Here is a 15,526-nt window from a genome sequence, read left to right on the forward strand (position 1 = left end):
CAGTCCACATGCTATGAAATGAATGAATACTAGTGTTTCCCGCTAGCTAATAGAGTAAGCAGAAAATTGAGGTCATCTCAGCCATCAAGGACTCAAACCAGATGAACTGCTTATTATATGTATTATTCTCTATGCTTAAAGCTAAACCAAAAAGCCCCACTATAATATTTTTTAAAAGACTTTTCTTCATAATATTGGTTTTTATTCCCTGAGCCTTTGAATACAAGATTTTTCACTTGGTAAACTTACCTGTTCTAACTACAGTTTCACACGTTACCAAAAATGTCTTCGGAGAGTTAGCACAAAACAAAAATTGCTGTCAAACTTTTTTTTTTTTTTGCAAGTGCACGCTACCTTTTCTGGTCTGTCTGCCTTGTTTTGCTCACATGTATTCCAGAAAGCATAAAACTGTGTTGGGGAGTTCTGTTGGTTCCTAAGTCTGCCACTTGTCTGTTTTGTTCTATTGCTTAGGTAATCAATTTCTATATTATTACTCAACCCCATCTGCATGCTGACCTCAACTAGTACATTATCACTTGTCTCATAAATATACTACATTCTTTACTGAATTTTCTACCTACATCATCTATTTTCCTATGTAAATAGACCTCCTCACTTTTCTGTTTATACTGGCTCTACCCCTATTTCTTTGGAAACTATTGCACTTTAAAATCCAGCTACTAGTGTGGCTATTCCATATGTGGGAAGAATAATATAAAAAAGAAAGGATGCTAAGTCATAAGTTTCAAGATCACATGTGGGGAGCAGAGGATAGGGTTGAGGGTGGATTGAAAAAGAAGGCAAAAATCTGTTTCTGACTTAATCATTTGTTCTTTAAAACACTTATCTCCTATGTAATCAGTGCTGTGCTAGCTACCATAAAGGATGCAAAAGAACTAAAATATATAGTTCTCTTTGAAAAACTTAGAGATGATATAACTGACTCAGTTTAAGCAAGTATTGAATAATATATAACCATGTACTTGATTATGTGCTATTGGTATTCAAAGTTGTTTCATATACGATAGGTATTACAGGGAAGATTTCCAGCATGGGTGGTGGAGGGGAAAAGGAAGCCTCCTTTAAGGGTGATAGAAGGACTAGGGGGAATGAGGGTGGGTACTTTTGAAGGAGGATATAGATTTGCTTAGGTGTTGCTAAAGTTAGGAATTGCTGTAGTTTAGGGGACTATCCCTTAAGATAAGGAGGTGTGGATGAAAAGAAAATATTATATTCTTAGGAAGATCAACCTGACTATAGTAACCATTTTATGAACAATGAAAGATTAAATTGGATAAGTGGACATTTGGTAATTCACACTTCTATAGTATAGTACTATTTTGTCAGTAAATGAGATTAGAGGAAGAAATTTCATTTCATAGTTAAATGCTGATATCAACACACATATGATATTCCTTATGTGTATTAGAGCTCAGGAAAGCTCCATAAGCCTTTCAATTAGTGCAGCTGAAATGTATTGAATGCTGGCTCTGCTGTGGCTAAGGAAAGGATGTTTTTGTTTCTTATGAATTATTTACTGCACGTGAGCACTTCAGTAGACTTAAGTTCTTTTCTTAATTAACTTGATTAATTAGCATAATTAGTCAACAAATCCATGGTATTGTCTCACTTTTAGTCCTGTATTTAGGCTTACAGATTGCAAATAATTTTATATATTAGGGTTGCTCTTCAGGAGTGTTCATGGTGTATCAGTTTTTAACATTGGATGCTTGTGTATGACCAGAGAACAGTGTCTGTATTGTACATTTATCACAATGAAAACCTGGGAGGAGTAGCTGTTCGAAACAGGCACAGTACTTGTTCTGCATTCTACTTAGATTAATTATCATTGCCCATAGGCATTCTTACATTGCTCTGGTTGGCTGTTTAATACAGTGGAATTGTTGAAAGCTGATGCTATGAGAATCAACGGTAGGCCTTGATGTGGTATATATGACCATTTATAAATGGTAATTTTAAGGGGCTTATGATTCAGTCATAACAATTAGCTCCAGGTTGAAATTTGATGTTTGATGGCAAAAGTCTATTCTAGGACATGTAAAGGGGAAAATTACCTCTGTCCTTTCTGAGTTATCCAAATACAAATTTATTTTGAATAATTCTTCTGTTAAGGACTCATTTGCATTTGTTCAGTACCACAGAGAATTTATTTTGGAAAAAAATGAATTTTTTCCTCTTAGTTCTTCTATAGACTAGTATTTGTGATGAGAGTTTGTTTCAATTTAAGAAAATAAGTTGCTGCACAGGTGAGGTAGTATTTGAATCACTTAAAAGTTCATGTCAGTGTTTTGGTTCTTTTCAGTTTTTCCTTTCTCTTTTGTTTTCTTTCCTTCTTTTGTTTATTTATTTTTTGCTTTGTTCTGTTTTGTTTTATTTATTTATTTTTGGTTTTAGTTTTTACAGGGGGTGTTTTGGGCTCTTCATGGCCTTGCTGACATTCTTGGCTGGCCATATTTAGTCTGCGCACTAATTGTTAGTTGGCCCAGTTGAGTCTTACTTTGTGCTCTCAGTTTTTTAAGTCTGGTTTTCTATTTTTGTCCACCTGGTTGTGTTTTAAGTTCATGAGAGATTTTTATCCTGATGGGCTGGATTTTAATCCATGTACTAAATTTTAGTCTGCAGACTAAAAATAATCCGCGGATTATTTATTTTTGCAAAATATTTAATTCCCCCACTGGAAACTATCCTAAAAGAATGTTAAATTCTCTTAGAATAGCCAAGGGAATTCACAGCTACTGGTGAGGTCTGCCATTTTTTGTTCTCAATACCTAGACATAATAGACCCTACTACCTCCCTTTTGCATAATTGGCTCCGTTGTGCCTAGGTGTTGGTGTACATTACTATGCATGTCACCTATAACTGTGACTGTCCCTTAGTTGTATTGTTCATTGTATATATTTTTGTTTAGCTTTTGGTGGGTGAATTGGGCATATTTGCAGACGGAACTGTGTTGAATTTGTAGTGCTCAAAGACATAGAATTTTTTTCAGTGAGTTTTTCCAAAAAGAAAGAATGTTCATTATTTTTCCTAAGTAATGGGTGCAAGGGTATCAGGGGGCAAAGCCCACAATAGAAAAAGGAAGTTTATACCCGCACTCCTGAGGTGATATGTCAATTTCTTGAAGAGTCCTCTAAGATAATGAGAATGTCAGTAAACATCTCTTAGCAGGGAAGTCAATCCAAAATGGAGAATAATCCGCGGTGGCCTGATCCTTCTTAGCTCACACAAATTGAAAATATCTGGCTTGAAATCTATAGTAATATAAATTAAATATATTTATTACTTTTCTCTCATCACTAATAATTTAGCAAAAAAATGTTTATACTGTGTACTGAAATTCATTAATAGAGGAATTAGCAAATTGAGAACTCGTATCTTTAAAAGCAGTCTGATATGCCCCCTCCCAAGCCATGTCAATGGACAATGAATCCAGGTCGTAGAAGACCAAACACTTTACTTTGGGAACTTTACTTCTAGATTTCATTTTGATTTAAACTTTTTTTGGTTTTGTATTTTTTTAATAAACGCACTGGCATCGGAACATAATTAACTAAAATTAAAATGTTTCTTTACTGTGCCTCACCATTGCGCAATCAAATTTTTTTTTGCATACACTGTGGTGAAATAATTTTTAAAACTTGGACTTGCTACTGTGGAGACTGATGTTTAAAGTTTATAACTGTATAAACATTTTCTATGTCCCCCCCCCACACCATGGATTTCTTATAACATTGGATATATTTTTCCTTGCTGGACTATTCTCTTTTGGATTGACTTCCCCTGTTTGGATTATTTCACTGCATTCTCATCTTTAGGATTCGTCAGGAACAGGACATTTCACCTCAGGAGTTCGGGTATGTACTTAATTTTTTTTTCCCAAAATTTCAGGGCAGGTCAATAAAACTAGGGGGAAAACTTTTTTTGAAAGGCTAAATAGTTATTCATTCTTGAAATGTAATAGTAAAAACAATGTAGGTAGCTGTGATTTCTGTTTTTACTCACTGTATGGTATAGGTTTTGCTTATCGTATATTTAGATTGTCAGTTTCCTGAGTGATTTATTGACATCTAAGCCGAAGTTTAGGAGTTAAGGGGTTTAAAAATTATTATTTTTACAAGACTAAATATTGACAAAGATCCACAGAACCAAAGATTCCGAGTGTTAGGCAATTTAAATGAGTAAGAAATGAAAAGCAGCAGAAACTAAAAGCCAAGGACTTCCATGGCAGTCCAGTGGTTAAAACTCTGTATTTCCACTGAAGTGGGGACAGGTTCAATCCCTGGTTGGAGAAGTTCCACATGCCGCGCATTGCGGCCAAAAAAAAAAAGCCAAATCTCAATAGTTACTGGTTTCCTTTTCTTTAGACACAAACATAATTCGGAAGAGCTATTTCTAGTTTGGCCTGTAATTTTTGAAAGTTGCATGCTACCACACCCAGTCTTATGGTCAGAAATCTGGACTTTGGGTACACTGGGTTTTGACCCCACATAATTTTCCACTTAACCTTTATCCATAGATTACTGAACCAAGACTTTTCTCATCAAGAATCTCTCAAGGGGTTTAAATTAATAATGGATACATTTTTAAAAGGCAGGTTAAGTCTTAATTTTAGGCTCTTGGAATGAATTATTTTCTTTATTGTTTTTAACTCTTTGATACTGTGAGTTAGGATTCCCTGGCAAGAATAAGCTAATATATCTTAGTACCAACATGGATGGTCACTTGTAGCCAGTAAGAAACCAGAAAGATGTGGATGACTTTTTTTTTAATAATCAGAAATAAGCTTACAATACTGATTTATTAATAGCAATAACACAAAATTTTTTTTCATTTAAACTACACTCACTGTCTAGCTACCCTGCATTTGAATGTTAGAAGATATTTATTTCTGCTTTTGGTGGTGGTACTTTTAATTCTACTTATGTGTTACCATATTGGTGCAGAGACATTTTTATCAGACTAGCTAGCAAAATAAATCCATATGCTGTCAAATGCAAATTGCCCTCAGGGATAAAATATGCCAGTGTTTAATATTTTTATGAAAAATTTTCTAAATATTTCCACTGATTATTTTCTTTCACACTTTGATTATGGTTCTGGCTGGGGAGCAAGAAAGGGGAAAATGACTAAGAACAGTGTAAGATCTAAACATTTCAAATAATACAGTAACTCCTTGACTGAGGCAAGTCAGATTACTCAAAAGAATAAAGATAAAGCAGTTTTTGACCTTAGAGAGAGGGTTTTCTAACAAGCCAAATAAATTAACTAAGGCCTTTAATGTTCAGAAATAAATTTCTAATATCCTACCCAAACCAATCTCTCAATTTCCATGGAAAATATCTTTATTAATAATAAACTTTGTGTAAAAACAAAAGGAATAAAAAAAGATTTTCAGAGTAGAGTACTCTTATAAATACTCTCTTATAATCTAATGAGTTCTGTAGTAGTAACCAGTTCCGCTTTCAGCCTAGGTAAATAGCCAAATGTTACATGAGCCTTTAACATTAGGAAAACTTAAGCTTCCCAGGCTCCTCTGTGCCTTGTCACAATCTACATGTCCTTTCCTCACTTTTAGGTCTATTTCCCTCCATTTTTACACATCTCTTTCTCTTTATGTGTCTGTCCACCTCCACCACTGCCACTACTACACCTTCTATTTGATTCTGTGTTCTTCCTGTCGAGGGACATATGTTTCATTTTTCTTTAGTTTCAAAGGCTTTCTGTTCGTTTATTTGCTTTTCCCCTTCTGCTTTTATTCTTTAACTGTCCATAATTTAGAACACAGTATATTTTTCATAGTTTCATGTATTTATTAGGAGTTTTAAGACATAGATGAGTAGAAAACTTTCTATTCCTTTAAGCAAATTTATTTATTTGCATTTTGCTTCAGTATAGCTTTCAGTTTACTTTTTCTGTGAATTAATAGCTCTTAATGAAAAATACATTTCTCTATTCTTGATTAAAACCCTAGAATATTTATTCAAATGAGGGTAAACTGGCCGTGTTCATGACAACAGCTACCTGAGAAAACAATTTTGGACATTTTGCGAAGTTCTGGATAGTCAAGAATTTCTTCAAATAATAATAGTCTCTGCTTATTGAAGAGTTAATACCAAATCATTAATATTTATAGACCAAGAGTAAAACAGCTTTTCTTTTTTAAAAGATATTAATTGCCAAAATTTGAACAGTGCTGTCCACTATCCATAATCGTTCTGCTAAAAAAATATCACACAAAAGAGGAAACATTTTATCTCTTGCCACAGCAGTCAAAACTTTAAAATTAATTTTGTATTCTTCAAGTTGCGCTTGCCTCCAGAACCCAGGCTTTCTTTTGTGCCTGTCACATTTTGTGTGCATGTTTGATTGTACTGCTTTATGATTAGCATATATAGATGTTTTTCCATTTCCCCTAGTTTTTTCTCTGAGCTTTTCTCATATAGTCTTTAATTAGCAGTTCACATCACTGTGGTAAATCATATGCAGTTAACTCCTTTCATTCTAGAAGGTTCCTTTCACAAATGCAACCATGTTTTTGTACATGGTGGGAATTAACTCAGTACTCAGAGGATAATTTGCTAAGATTCTTACACGGAAACATTAATTGTACGTTCTCTTTTTTTATACCGTAGGTCTTCCGACCTCGAACTCCACCAGAGGCGATTGCACTATGTAGCCGTCTGCTGGAGTATACCCCAACTGCCCGATTGACACCACTGGAAGCTTGTGCACATTCATTTTTTGATGAATTACGGGACCCAAATGTCAAACTACCAAATGGGCGAGACACACCTGCACTCTTCAACTTCACCACTCAAGGTAACTCCTAACACTTAATTATTTTACCATTTCTGGGAAAATTACACATGTGTGTGAAGTGACACTCTGTTAATTAAATCTAAATCTATGTAGGATAAAAATAGGCATATTAAGTACTTATGCAGGTAGGAAGCATCCTATCTAACCACTTGTTAGGCTACCACTTGTATGGTTTTGAACAAAATAATGGCAGGTAAAAAGTTTCAAATAAGCATAGCTTCTCTAATTTTTAGCAGATTATGATAAATCTTGGTATTGGAGAAGTTATATAGAGGTTTCACTGAGTGAGGTTTATCACTAGTAAGACTAATGTATAATTTAACCTTCAGCTTTGTATCTGAAACTTAGAATATTAAAATTTCTTGCTTCCCAAGGATTTATATCAAGTTTTTTTAACCTGGGAATAAATTGGTGGCTGTATTTTTGTAATTTTAGACATTATACAGACAGGGAAAACTAGAGTCCTATAAACCCCTTCTTGGAATTTAATATAACTTTATATATGTTATATTATAAAGTTATATATATAAAGGGATGTAGAAGAGAAATTCTCATCCCTTCTGGGGTTTGGCATCACTGCTGCTGAGAAAACACTGATTGGAAAACTAAGTTTGTGCATTGGTGGTTTCTAAAAGGCCCAGGGATAGTCATTTCTTCACCATTTCTGTGTTCATTTTTCATTCATTCATCAACCACACTGCCTCTGATGATATGATTTTCTTCCTAAATTGAACATTAAATGTGTACAATTCCCTATAGAGAAAACAAGGAATAAATAGATTGCTTGTTTTGATTGATTAGTAAAGCTAAAAATATAGAAGGGGGATTGAGAGCTTTCTGTGATCAGTAAATAGATATATTTCCTTTATTATAAAGCCAATTTTTCCCCCATATTTAAACTTTTCTAAAATTGATTGTGGAAAAATGCGCTGCTTAAACTTTAGATTTGGAACATCTAAGTTGCTAGTAAAATAGACCTGGATGATTCAGTTGACTATAATCTTAAGCTGTCACTATTATGTGATGCTGGCAATGCTGATGTAGTCTACGATCATCTAAGAAAAATGTTCAGGTATCCTGGGACTATTAATTTTAACTAGGGCTGATCAGAAATAATTTGGAATGTTGTTTTAAGTCCTGGCTATGCCTCTCTAAGAACAATGTTAATGAATGCCAGGTAGGGTATACAAAGAAGCAGAATTGGACATAGAGCCTGGAAAAGTGAAGACTTAAGGGACTGCTGAGAAAAATACCTCAAATAAAACCTCAGCCCCTGGCATAAAAGAGACTAAATAAAATTATTGATGAATCAGTAAAGACGTTTTCAGCTGGTAATAGTGGAACAAGCTGTTTTCAGAATATTGATCTGTATATCAGGGAAAAGCTGGATGATGTCAAATATTGTAGATGAGATGATTCCGATTTGGCAGAAGGTTAGACTGGGAGACTCTTGGCCTCTTCCAGAACAGAAATTCATTGATTCCATGTCATACAAGTTTTAGACCTCTTGAGAAAATAAATTTTATTTTTAATTCTTACTGCTTTTGTTTTAATCGAGTAATACATGTAGATGGAAGAAAATGTTGAAAATGCAGAGGAAGTAGAGAAAATTAAAATCACAATCCCGAAGTAATTACTTTTAGCCTTCAAAAAAATCACTTTTAGGGTTTTATGGTATAGCTCTTTTCAATCTTTTTTCTAATGCTAAAGCTGGTAATCCTTGAATATAAAGTGATCCTCTATTTTCCCATTTAGAAGATCCCAAAAGGGTTCTTTTTGTTAACTTGAATATATTTAAAATTGTATATTATATAAAGTTAATATTAGGTTAGGAATTTTTTTTACATCTCAAATTTCATAAAACAATTTTTTTCAAACTATATATGCATCTTTTACATCTGTGTCTTTGTTATCAGTAGAGCTACTTTTTGAACCATCTATATAGTTTTTTAGGTTACATCACCTAAAGTTTTTAATACGAAGCACTTTTTGAATCTGTCTGAGACCGCCATTGGAAATTCTACATGTATTCATTTACATAACACGATACATTTTTTTCCTTTTTGTACTGTAGGTATATGTTTATTGTCTGCATAATATAATTATTTAGTGGATTGCTTTTTAAAGTGGTATCTAAAAGGCTTTTGTATACAATGACATCCAGTGGAACTGTGGAGTCTTGACATCAGAAACTACTAAGTCAGTGTTAAATTTCTTTACCTCTTTTTTTACCATTTCTGTCAGGTAACTTTAAAGTTTCCCAAATTTTGAAGGGAACCTTGATTGAGTTTTTTCCCATGTTAAGTATCTTCTCCAGCAAGCACTTTGTTTCTCAGAATACACAAATCAAGACAGCGCCTTGTCAAGTGAACAACTTGACAATGCATACAAGATGCATACAAATGCATACAAGATGATATTTATGATGGATACATTTTGGAGAATAATTCTCCTTAAATTGAGACATACTTGATACATACTCTGATACATACTCTTCAATGTGTGTGTGCACCTGTATGTGTTGATTGAAAATGAGATGCTGCTTAAACCTTTCTTTGATCAGATTTTAAAATTCAGGATTCAGTTTCACTGTTCCCATGCACCATTTTTGAAGTAATTACATTTGACTCTTTAGTCACTGGCTAATAATTTTCTATTATTACTAAAGAAAATAAAATTTAAAACAACTAAGTTTGTTATTTTATGAATTTCTAAGCTTTTAAAAAAACTGAGATAAAATTCACATAGCATAATATGAACCATTTTAAAGTAAACAATCCAATGGTGTTTAATACATTCACAATGTTGTGCAGCTATCACCTCTGTCAAATTCCAAAACATTTTCATTGCTCCTGAAGAAAACTCCATACCCATTAAGCACTCAGTCTCCATTAATCCCTCCTTCAGCCCTTGGTAGCCACCAGTCTGCTTTCTGTCTCTATAATTTTCTTATTCTGGGTATATCATATGATGGAATCACATAATGTGGGACCTTTTGTGTCTGGCTTCTTTCACTTAGCATGTTTTCAGGGCTCATCCATGTTGTAGCATGTATCAGTATTTCATTCCTTTTTATGGCAGAATAATATTTCATTATATCATGTCTTAATCAGTTCAGGCAACTATAATAAAATACCATAGACTAGGTGAATTAAGCAGCAAACATTTATTTATTTATTTTTAAAACATCTTTATTGGAGTATAATTGCCTTACAATGGTGTGTTAGTTTCTGCTGTATAAAAAAGTGAATCAGCTATACATATACATATATCCCCATATCTCCTCCCTCTTGCATCTTCCTCCCACCCTCCCTATCTCACCCCTCTAGGTGGTGACAAAGCACCGAGCTGATCTCCCTGTGCTATGTGGCTGCTTCCCACTAGCTATCTGTTTTACATTTGGTAGTATATGTAAGTCCATGCCACTTTCTCACTTCGTCCCAGCTTACCTGTCCTCCTCCCCGTGTCCTCAAGTCCATTCTCTACGTCTGCATCTTTATTCCTGTCCTGCCCCTAGGTTCTTCAGAACCATTTTTTTAGATTCCACATGTATGTGTTAGCATACGGTATTTGTTTTTCTCTTTCTGACTTACTTCACTCTGTATGACAGACTCTAGGTCCATCCACCTCACTTACAAATAACTCAATTTCATTTCTTTTTATGGGTGAGTAATATTCCATTGTATATATGTGCCACATCTTTATCCATTCATCTGTCAATGGACACTTAGGTTTAAGCGGCAAACATTTATCTCTCACGGTTCTGGAGGTTGGTAACATCAAGATCAAGATGCTGGCAAATTCAGTGTTCAGCAAGGGCCCACCTCCTAGTTTGCAGATGGCTACTTTCTTGCTCATATGGTGAAGAGAGATCACCTCTCTTGTGTTGCTTCTTATAAGACCACTAATCCCATTCATGAGGGTTCTACCGTCATGACCAAATTTCCTCCCAAAGGCTCCACTTCCAGATACCATCACATTGTGGATTAGGGCTCCAGCATATGAAGTTTAAGGGGACACAAACCTTCAGTCCATAGCATAGGGTTATACCACATTTTGTTTATCCATTCATGTACTGTTGGACATTTGGTTTGTTTCTACCTTCTGCCTGTTGTGAATAGTGCTGCTGTGACCATTGTGTACAAGTATGAATTTGTTTGAATACTTGTTTTCATTTTTTTTGAGTCATATGGTAATTCTATGTTTAATTTCTTGAGGAACCACCAAACCATTTTGCACAATGGCTTGCATATTTTACATTCCTACCAGCAATGTTACAAGGGTCCCCATTTCTTCACATCCTCACAAATACTTGTCTTCCTTTTTTATTTTTAATAGCCGTCTCAGTGGGTGTGAAGTGGTATCTCATTTGATCCTAAGGCTTACTGCAATACAATTATTTAGAACCTGGTAAATGCTATTTACCTGTTCTTTAGTAAATTGTGTTCATAAGACAGATTAACGTGAAAATAAATTGGCTTAGATTTTAGAATATGGTCTCTAAAATATTGGAAGGACTTTTGTGAGTGGGCAGTTTTCATATTGTCAAATAATAGAATCAACTAAAGTAAAGAAAAGGCTCGAGCTTCCCTCGTGTCGTAGTGGTTGAGAGTCCGCCTGCCAATGCAGGGGACACGGGTTCGTGCCCCGGTCTGGGAGGATCCCACATGCTGTGGAGCAGCTGGGCCCGTGAGCCGTGGTTGCTGGGCCTGCAAGTCCGGAGCCTGCGCTCTGCAATGGGAGAGGCTGTGGCAGTGAGAGGCCCGCGTACCGCCAGAAAAAAAAAAAGAAAAAGGAAAAGGCTCATTTTAAAGAGTAAATAATTTAATTCAGACTTTGTTCACAGATATCTAATAGTTACAAGTTTATAAAAAGGAATGAAGAATGTTTTATTTTGATATTTCAACGTTTTATATTTGCCCAGGATATCAAACATAAATATGACTCTGTGTATGTCTGAATGTGCATATGACTTTGAGGAGCTGAAGAATATGTGTATACATGGAAGTGGTGTATGTAGACATGGCATGCAATCTCTGGCTGTCAGACTCTTTATGTGATTCTGTGGATATCAGTGAAAAGGATGTGTATGAATCTTTATACCTCTTCAAATGGACCCTGTGAATATATCCTTGAAATGGTTTTTCATAAAACTCAATTATTAAGTTGAACATGACATCATTTTGTAATATGGCCCTTCTTTATTAAAGTTGTTAAATGCTGCCCTGTCTTAGCAGCCATTCTGAAACTGGGCTATGATCACTTAGTAGTACTTTCTCACTATCCTCCTAGATCACTATTATACTTGAACAGTGTTTCCATATAAGGACACAGCTGTCCAGGAAAGAGGTGCTACTTGATGTCAGCAATTTGTGTTATTTCTGTTTGATCCTCCCTATTCTGATTTTGGAGCAGTCTTTGCAAATAGTCATCTTATTTACTAAGGCAAAGATGTAACTGTTGTGCAGATGCAACTTTAAAGCACATACTAATTAATAGCAATTAATGGATGATCAGAATAAAACTGGCTAATTCAAGAGAACGAAGGAGAACTAACTTTCCAGTTGGTTGTATAGCTAGAGAGAGTGCAGAGATAGGAAACATGGGGGCAGAGGTGGGGGGGATGGAGGGTGTCATTAGTGAGGTTCTGGTGTATGTAGGTAGAATAAAACCCTTCTCCATCCTCACAGCAAATTTTCAGTGAAGTCTGTACTATTTTCCCCAGATAAACTAAAGGTAATCCCTGATCTACATATAGTAGGTGCTCAATGACTGTTTGAGTGATTGATACCTGCCACTTTAAATACACACAGTATTTATTAATTCATGCAACCTGTACTTATTGGGCATTTCTAATGTTCCCTCTAGTTGTTGGTACTGTTGTTTTAATTAGTAAAGTAAACCTACCATATGAACAGAACTATGAAGATTAAACACTTGAGTAGAATATAGTAAAGCTTATAGCTAACTACAGTTTGATGTTTGTTACTGTGCCATGAGTAAATAGCCATAAATGTTAGTTAATATTACTTTCATATAATCAAAACAAGTGTTTCTGTGATGAGCTAGAGGGAGAAGAGAGGTGATCAGCTATGGGACAGAAAACTTCGAGATCCTTCTGACCTTCTGGATCCATAACTATTACACCTCCCTTTTTTTCTGGCACTGGGGCTTCTGTGTTCTAGGATCCCCTGACTGACAGTAATACCTGCATCCAGGCATTGGAAACCAGGACAGACCTTTAGCATACCATACCCTTCTTTCCCTTTCCCTGAGTAATTGGATCTCAAAGGTTGGACATAACAATCAGACCTTAGGAATCAAATAGAATCAGGAAATCCCAACAGAGATCGATTTTCTCTTTGTTTACCAATTCCTTACCTATTCCAAGGCTGGAATATACTGGAAATAAGTAGTTTTATATGTTTAAAGATGAGTCTCCAGTTAATTCCACCACACACATCCCCAGTTCCAATTTTCTAGCCTAATTTTATGAGATTTTACCAAGTAAAATTATTTTAGTAAACATTGTCCCCCTGAGGGCATCTGATAGGATGTGGGTTGGGCAGGTGTAAGTAAAGATTATCAACTATTTACATTGGTGTGACTTAGTTTGAAGAGTCTACTGCTCTACCACTTAGCTGGGTTATCTGAGGGAATGATAGTTTTGTGGGGGAACAAGGAGGAAGAGTGGCTTATTGGTTAGGCCAGAAGAAGGGGGGACTGCTTAAATGAGAGTTAAAACAGGATATTTGGAGAATTCAGAAAACAGCATGCAAACTCAGGCAGACTACGGATGTCTTGGGATACAGGGTAAAGAGTATCTGGACATGAGGAAAACCGTGATGAGACAGCAAAGGGGTTCCAGAAATCAAGTGAAAAAAAATGACAGTAAAAGGAAGAGTAAGAGAAAACCAAAGGGAATGGGGGAAGGATCAGAGAAAGAGATTTTTTTTAATGAGTTTAGAACTGTGTTAAAGAAAAAGAAGTGATGAAAACAGGGGCTGAGGACAAGTTGGGGGTGGGCAACAAAAGCAAGTGTTACAGAAGGCCAGCTTACCAAAGGGTTATACTTCTTTATCTGAAAGCAGTAGACTACTTATTTATAAAATCTGTTGTAACTCATTATTTGTGATAATTAGGAGGCTCCGTATCTTTATAGCAATGATTTTTAAACCAGTTTTTTTGTTATGAAATAGTGATATGCATAAATATGGTCAGCCCACCTGCTTACCTAGCTTTCTATATCCTGGGCATTTTCTTCTAGGCTGTCTTACCATCAGCCACATCTAAAGTGGACATAGTATATCATAACAGTGTTAACCGGCTGTACTCCAATATAAAATTAAAAGTCAAAAAAAAAATAAAGTGGACATAATATTTCAACCACCTGGAGGTAATGAAGTATCTTCTAATATTCTAACCTTGAGTAGGGACTTTTTGGTTTTAGATTTATTGTCATTTACAATAGAAATAATAAATTTACATAAGATAGGAACTCTTGATTTATATGTAGGATGTGAATCAAATCCTAAAGAGGAACTCATAAACTGCTCTCACTTGCAGTGCCCCTCTTTTTTTTTTTTAACTAAACTATAAACCTTTCACATGGCTATCCCTCTTTTTCTACTGTGTTTTTCTGGGTGAAAAATGGCTATAAAAATCTTGATAAATGGACTTGAGGAAATTTGGGTATAAATAAAAGGATTATTCTAGTAAATAAATGAGAGATGGAGCTGTTTATACTTATCAAAGGAATTACTGTCAGAATTATTCTTTAATATTTTATGAATAATTTAGAAGAGTAAAATATCGAGGTAAGCTGTACTCTTCTAGGTATTGAAAGCTAAACCAAAGAAATACACTGCAAGGGAGAGCTTAGGAAATTCATGAGTGCCAGTAAGAGGGGGCAGGTTAGTTTTAGTTCAGGGAACTAGATTACTACTGACATACAGTGTTAACTGTATTCAGAATTTTAGGATCTAAATTATCAATTATTAGGATTATTTTCCCTTTCCCTGAGGTTTGAGTGTCTCTGTTGCCTCAACTGTACTACTGGAGAGAATGTGGAATGTTATAGGAACAAACAATGAAAAACTAATGTCTGGACTTAAAGTTCTGTGTGTAGTTTGGACAGATACACTTCCAGGAAGACCAGAATACTGGTGGTATGTGATGTATAACCAAGGCAATAAGGATATGCAGTATTGCATATGGAGTAAGTCAGACCTAAAGTCTCCTTCCCAGTCTCTCTCTAACTAGGTGTAGATCTTGGCCAAGACACTATCTCTGAGTTTACTAATTTAAAAAGATGAGGTAGTTGGATTAAAGGATATTCAAAGACACATACAGCTCCAAAGTTCTGATTGTAAAAATGAGTTGACTCCAGAAAGACAAAGAAAAAATGATAAATAAAGCTAAAAACATAGAGCATGAAAGGGTAAGATACGTAAAATCATGGTATAAATGGACACAAAAAAACCACAAACTGGTTCCTGCAGAATTCAGCATAAATGCTACACTTATTACATTTCATCAAGAATGGAGTTCTAAGATTTTCAGGTTACTAAAGCTTATTTTTAATCACCAGGACTTTAAAAATACTAACATTTTGCTAGATAACTTGTAAATGTATCATTACTATAAATGTAGTACACAAAATGCATTATGTAGTACACAGTGCAT

The 15,526-nt window shown here is 35.1% G+C and overlaps 1 protein-coding gene across 2 annotated transcripts in view; it reads left to right on the forward strand.

Moving 5' to 3' along the window:
- Positions 1-15,526, forward strand: part of GSK3B (glycogen synthase kinase 3 beta) — a 206,149-nt gene that overhangs the window by 170,694 nt on the left and 19,929 nt on the right. Inside the window, exons 9-10 of one of the 2 annotated variants that reach the window (XM_059064749.2) lie at positions 3,838-3,876; positions 6,655-6,841. In XM_059064749.2, coding sequence (XP_058920732.1) covers positions 3,838-3,876; positions 6,655-6,841 — 226 coding nt within the window. The remainder of the gene's footprint in view (positions 1-3,837; positions 3,877-6,654; positions 6,842-15,526) is intronic. The other variant, XM_059064750.2, reaches the window with a different exon arrangement.

The sequence above is a fragment of the Kogia breviceps genome, chromosome 5 (genome assembly GCF_026419965.1).
Source record: "Kogia breviceps isolate mKogBre1 chromosome 5, mKogBre1 haplotype 1, whole genome shotgun sequence".
Lineage (NCBI taxonomy): Eukaryota > Metazoa > Chordata > Mammalia > Artiodactyla > Physeteridae > Kogia > Kogia breviceps.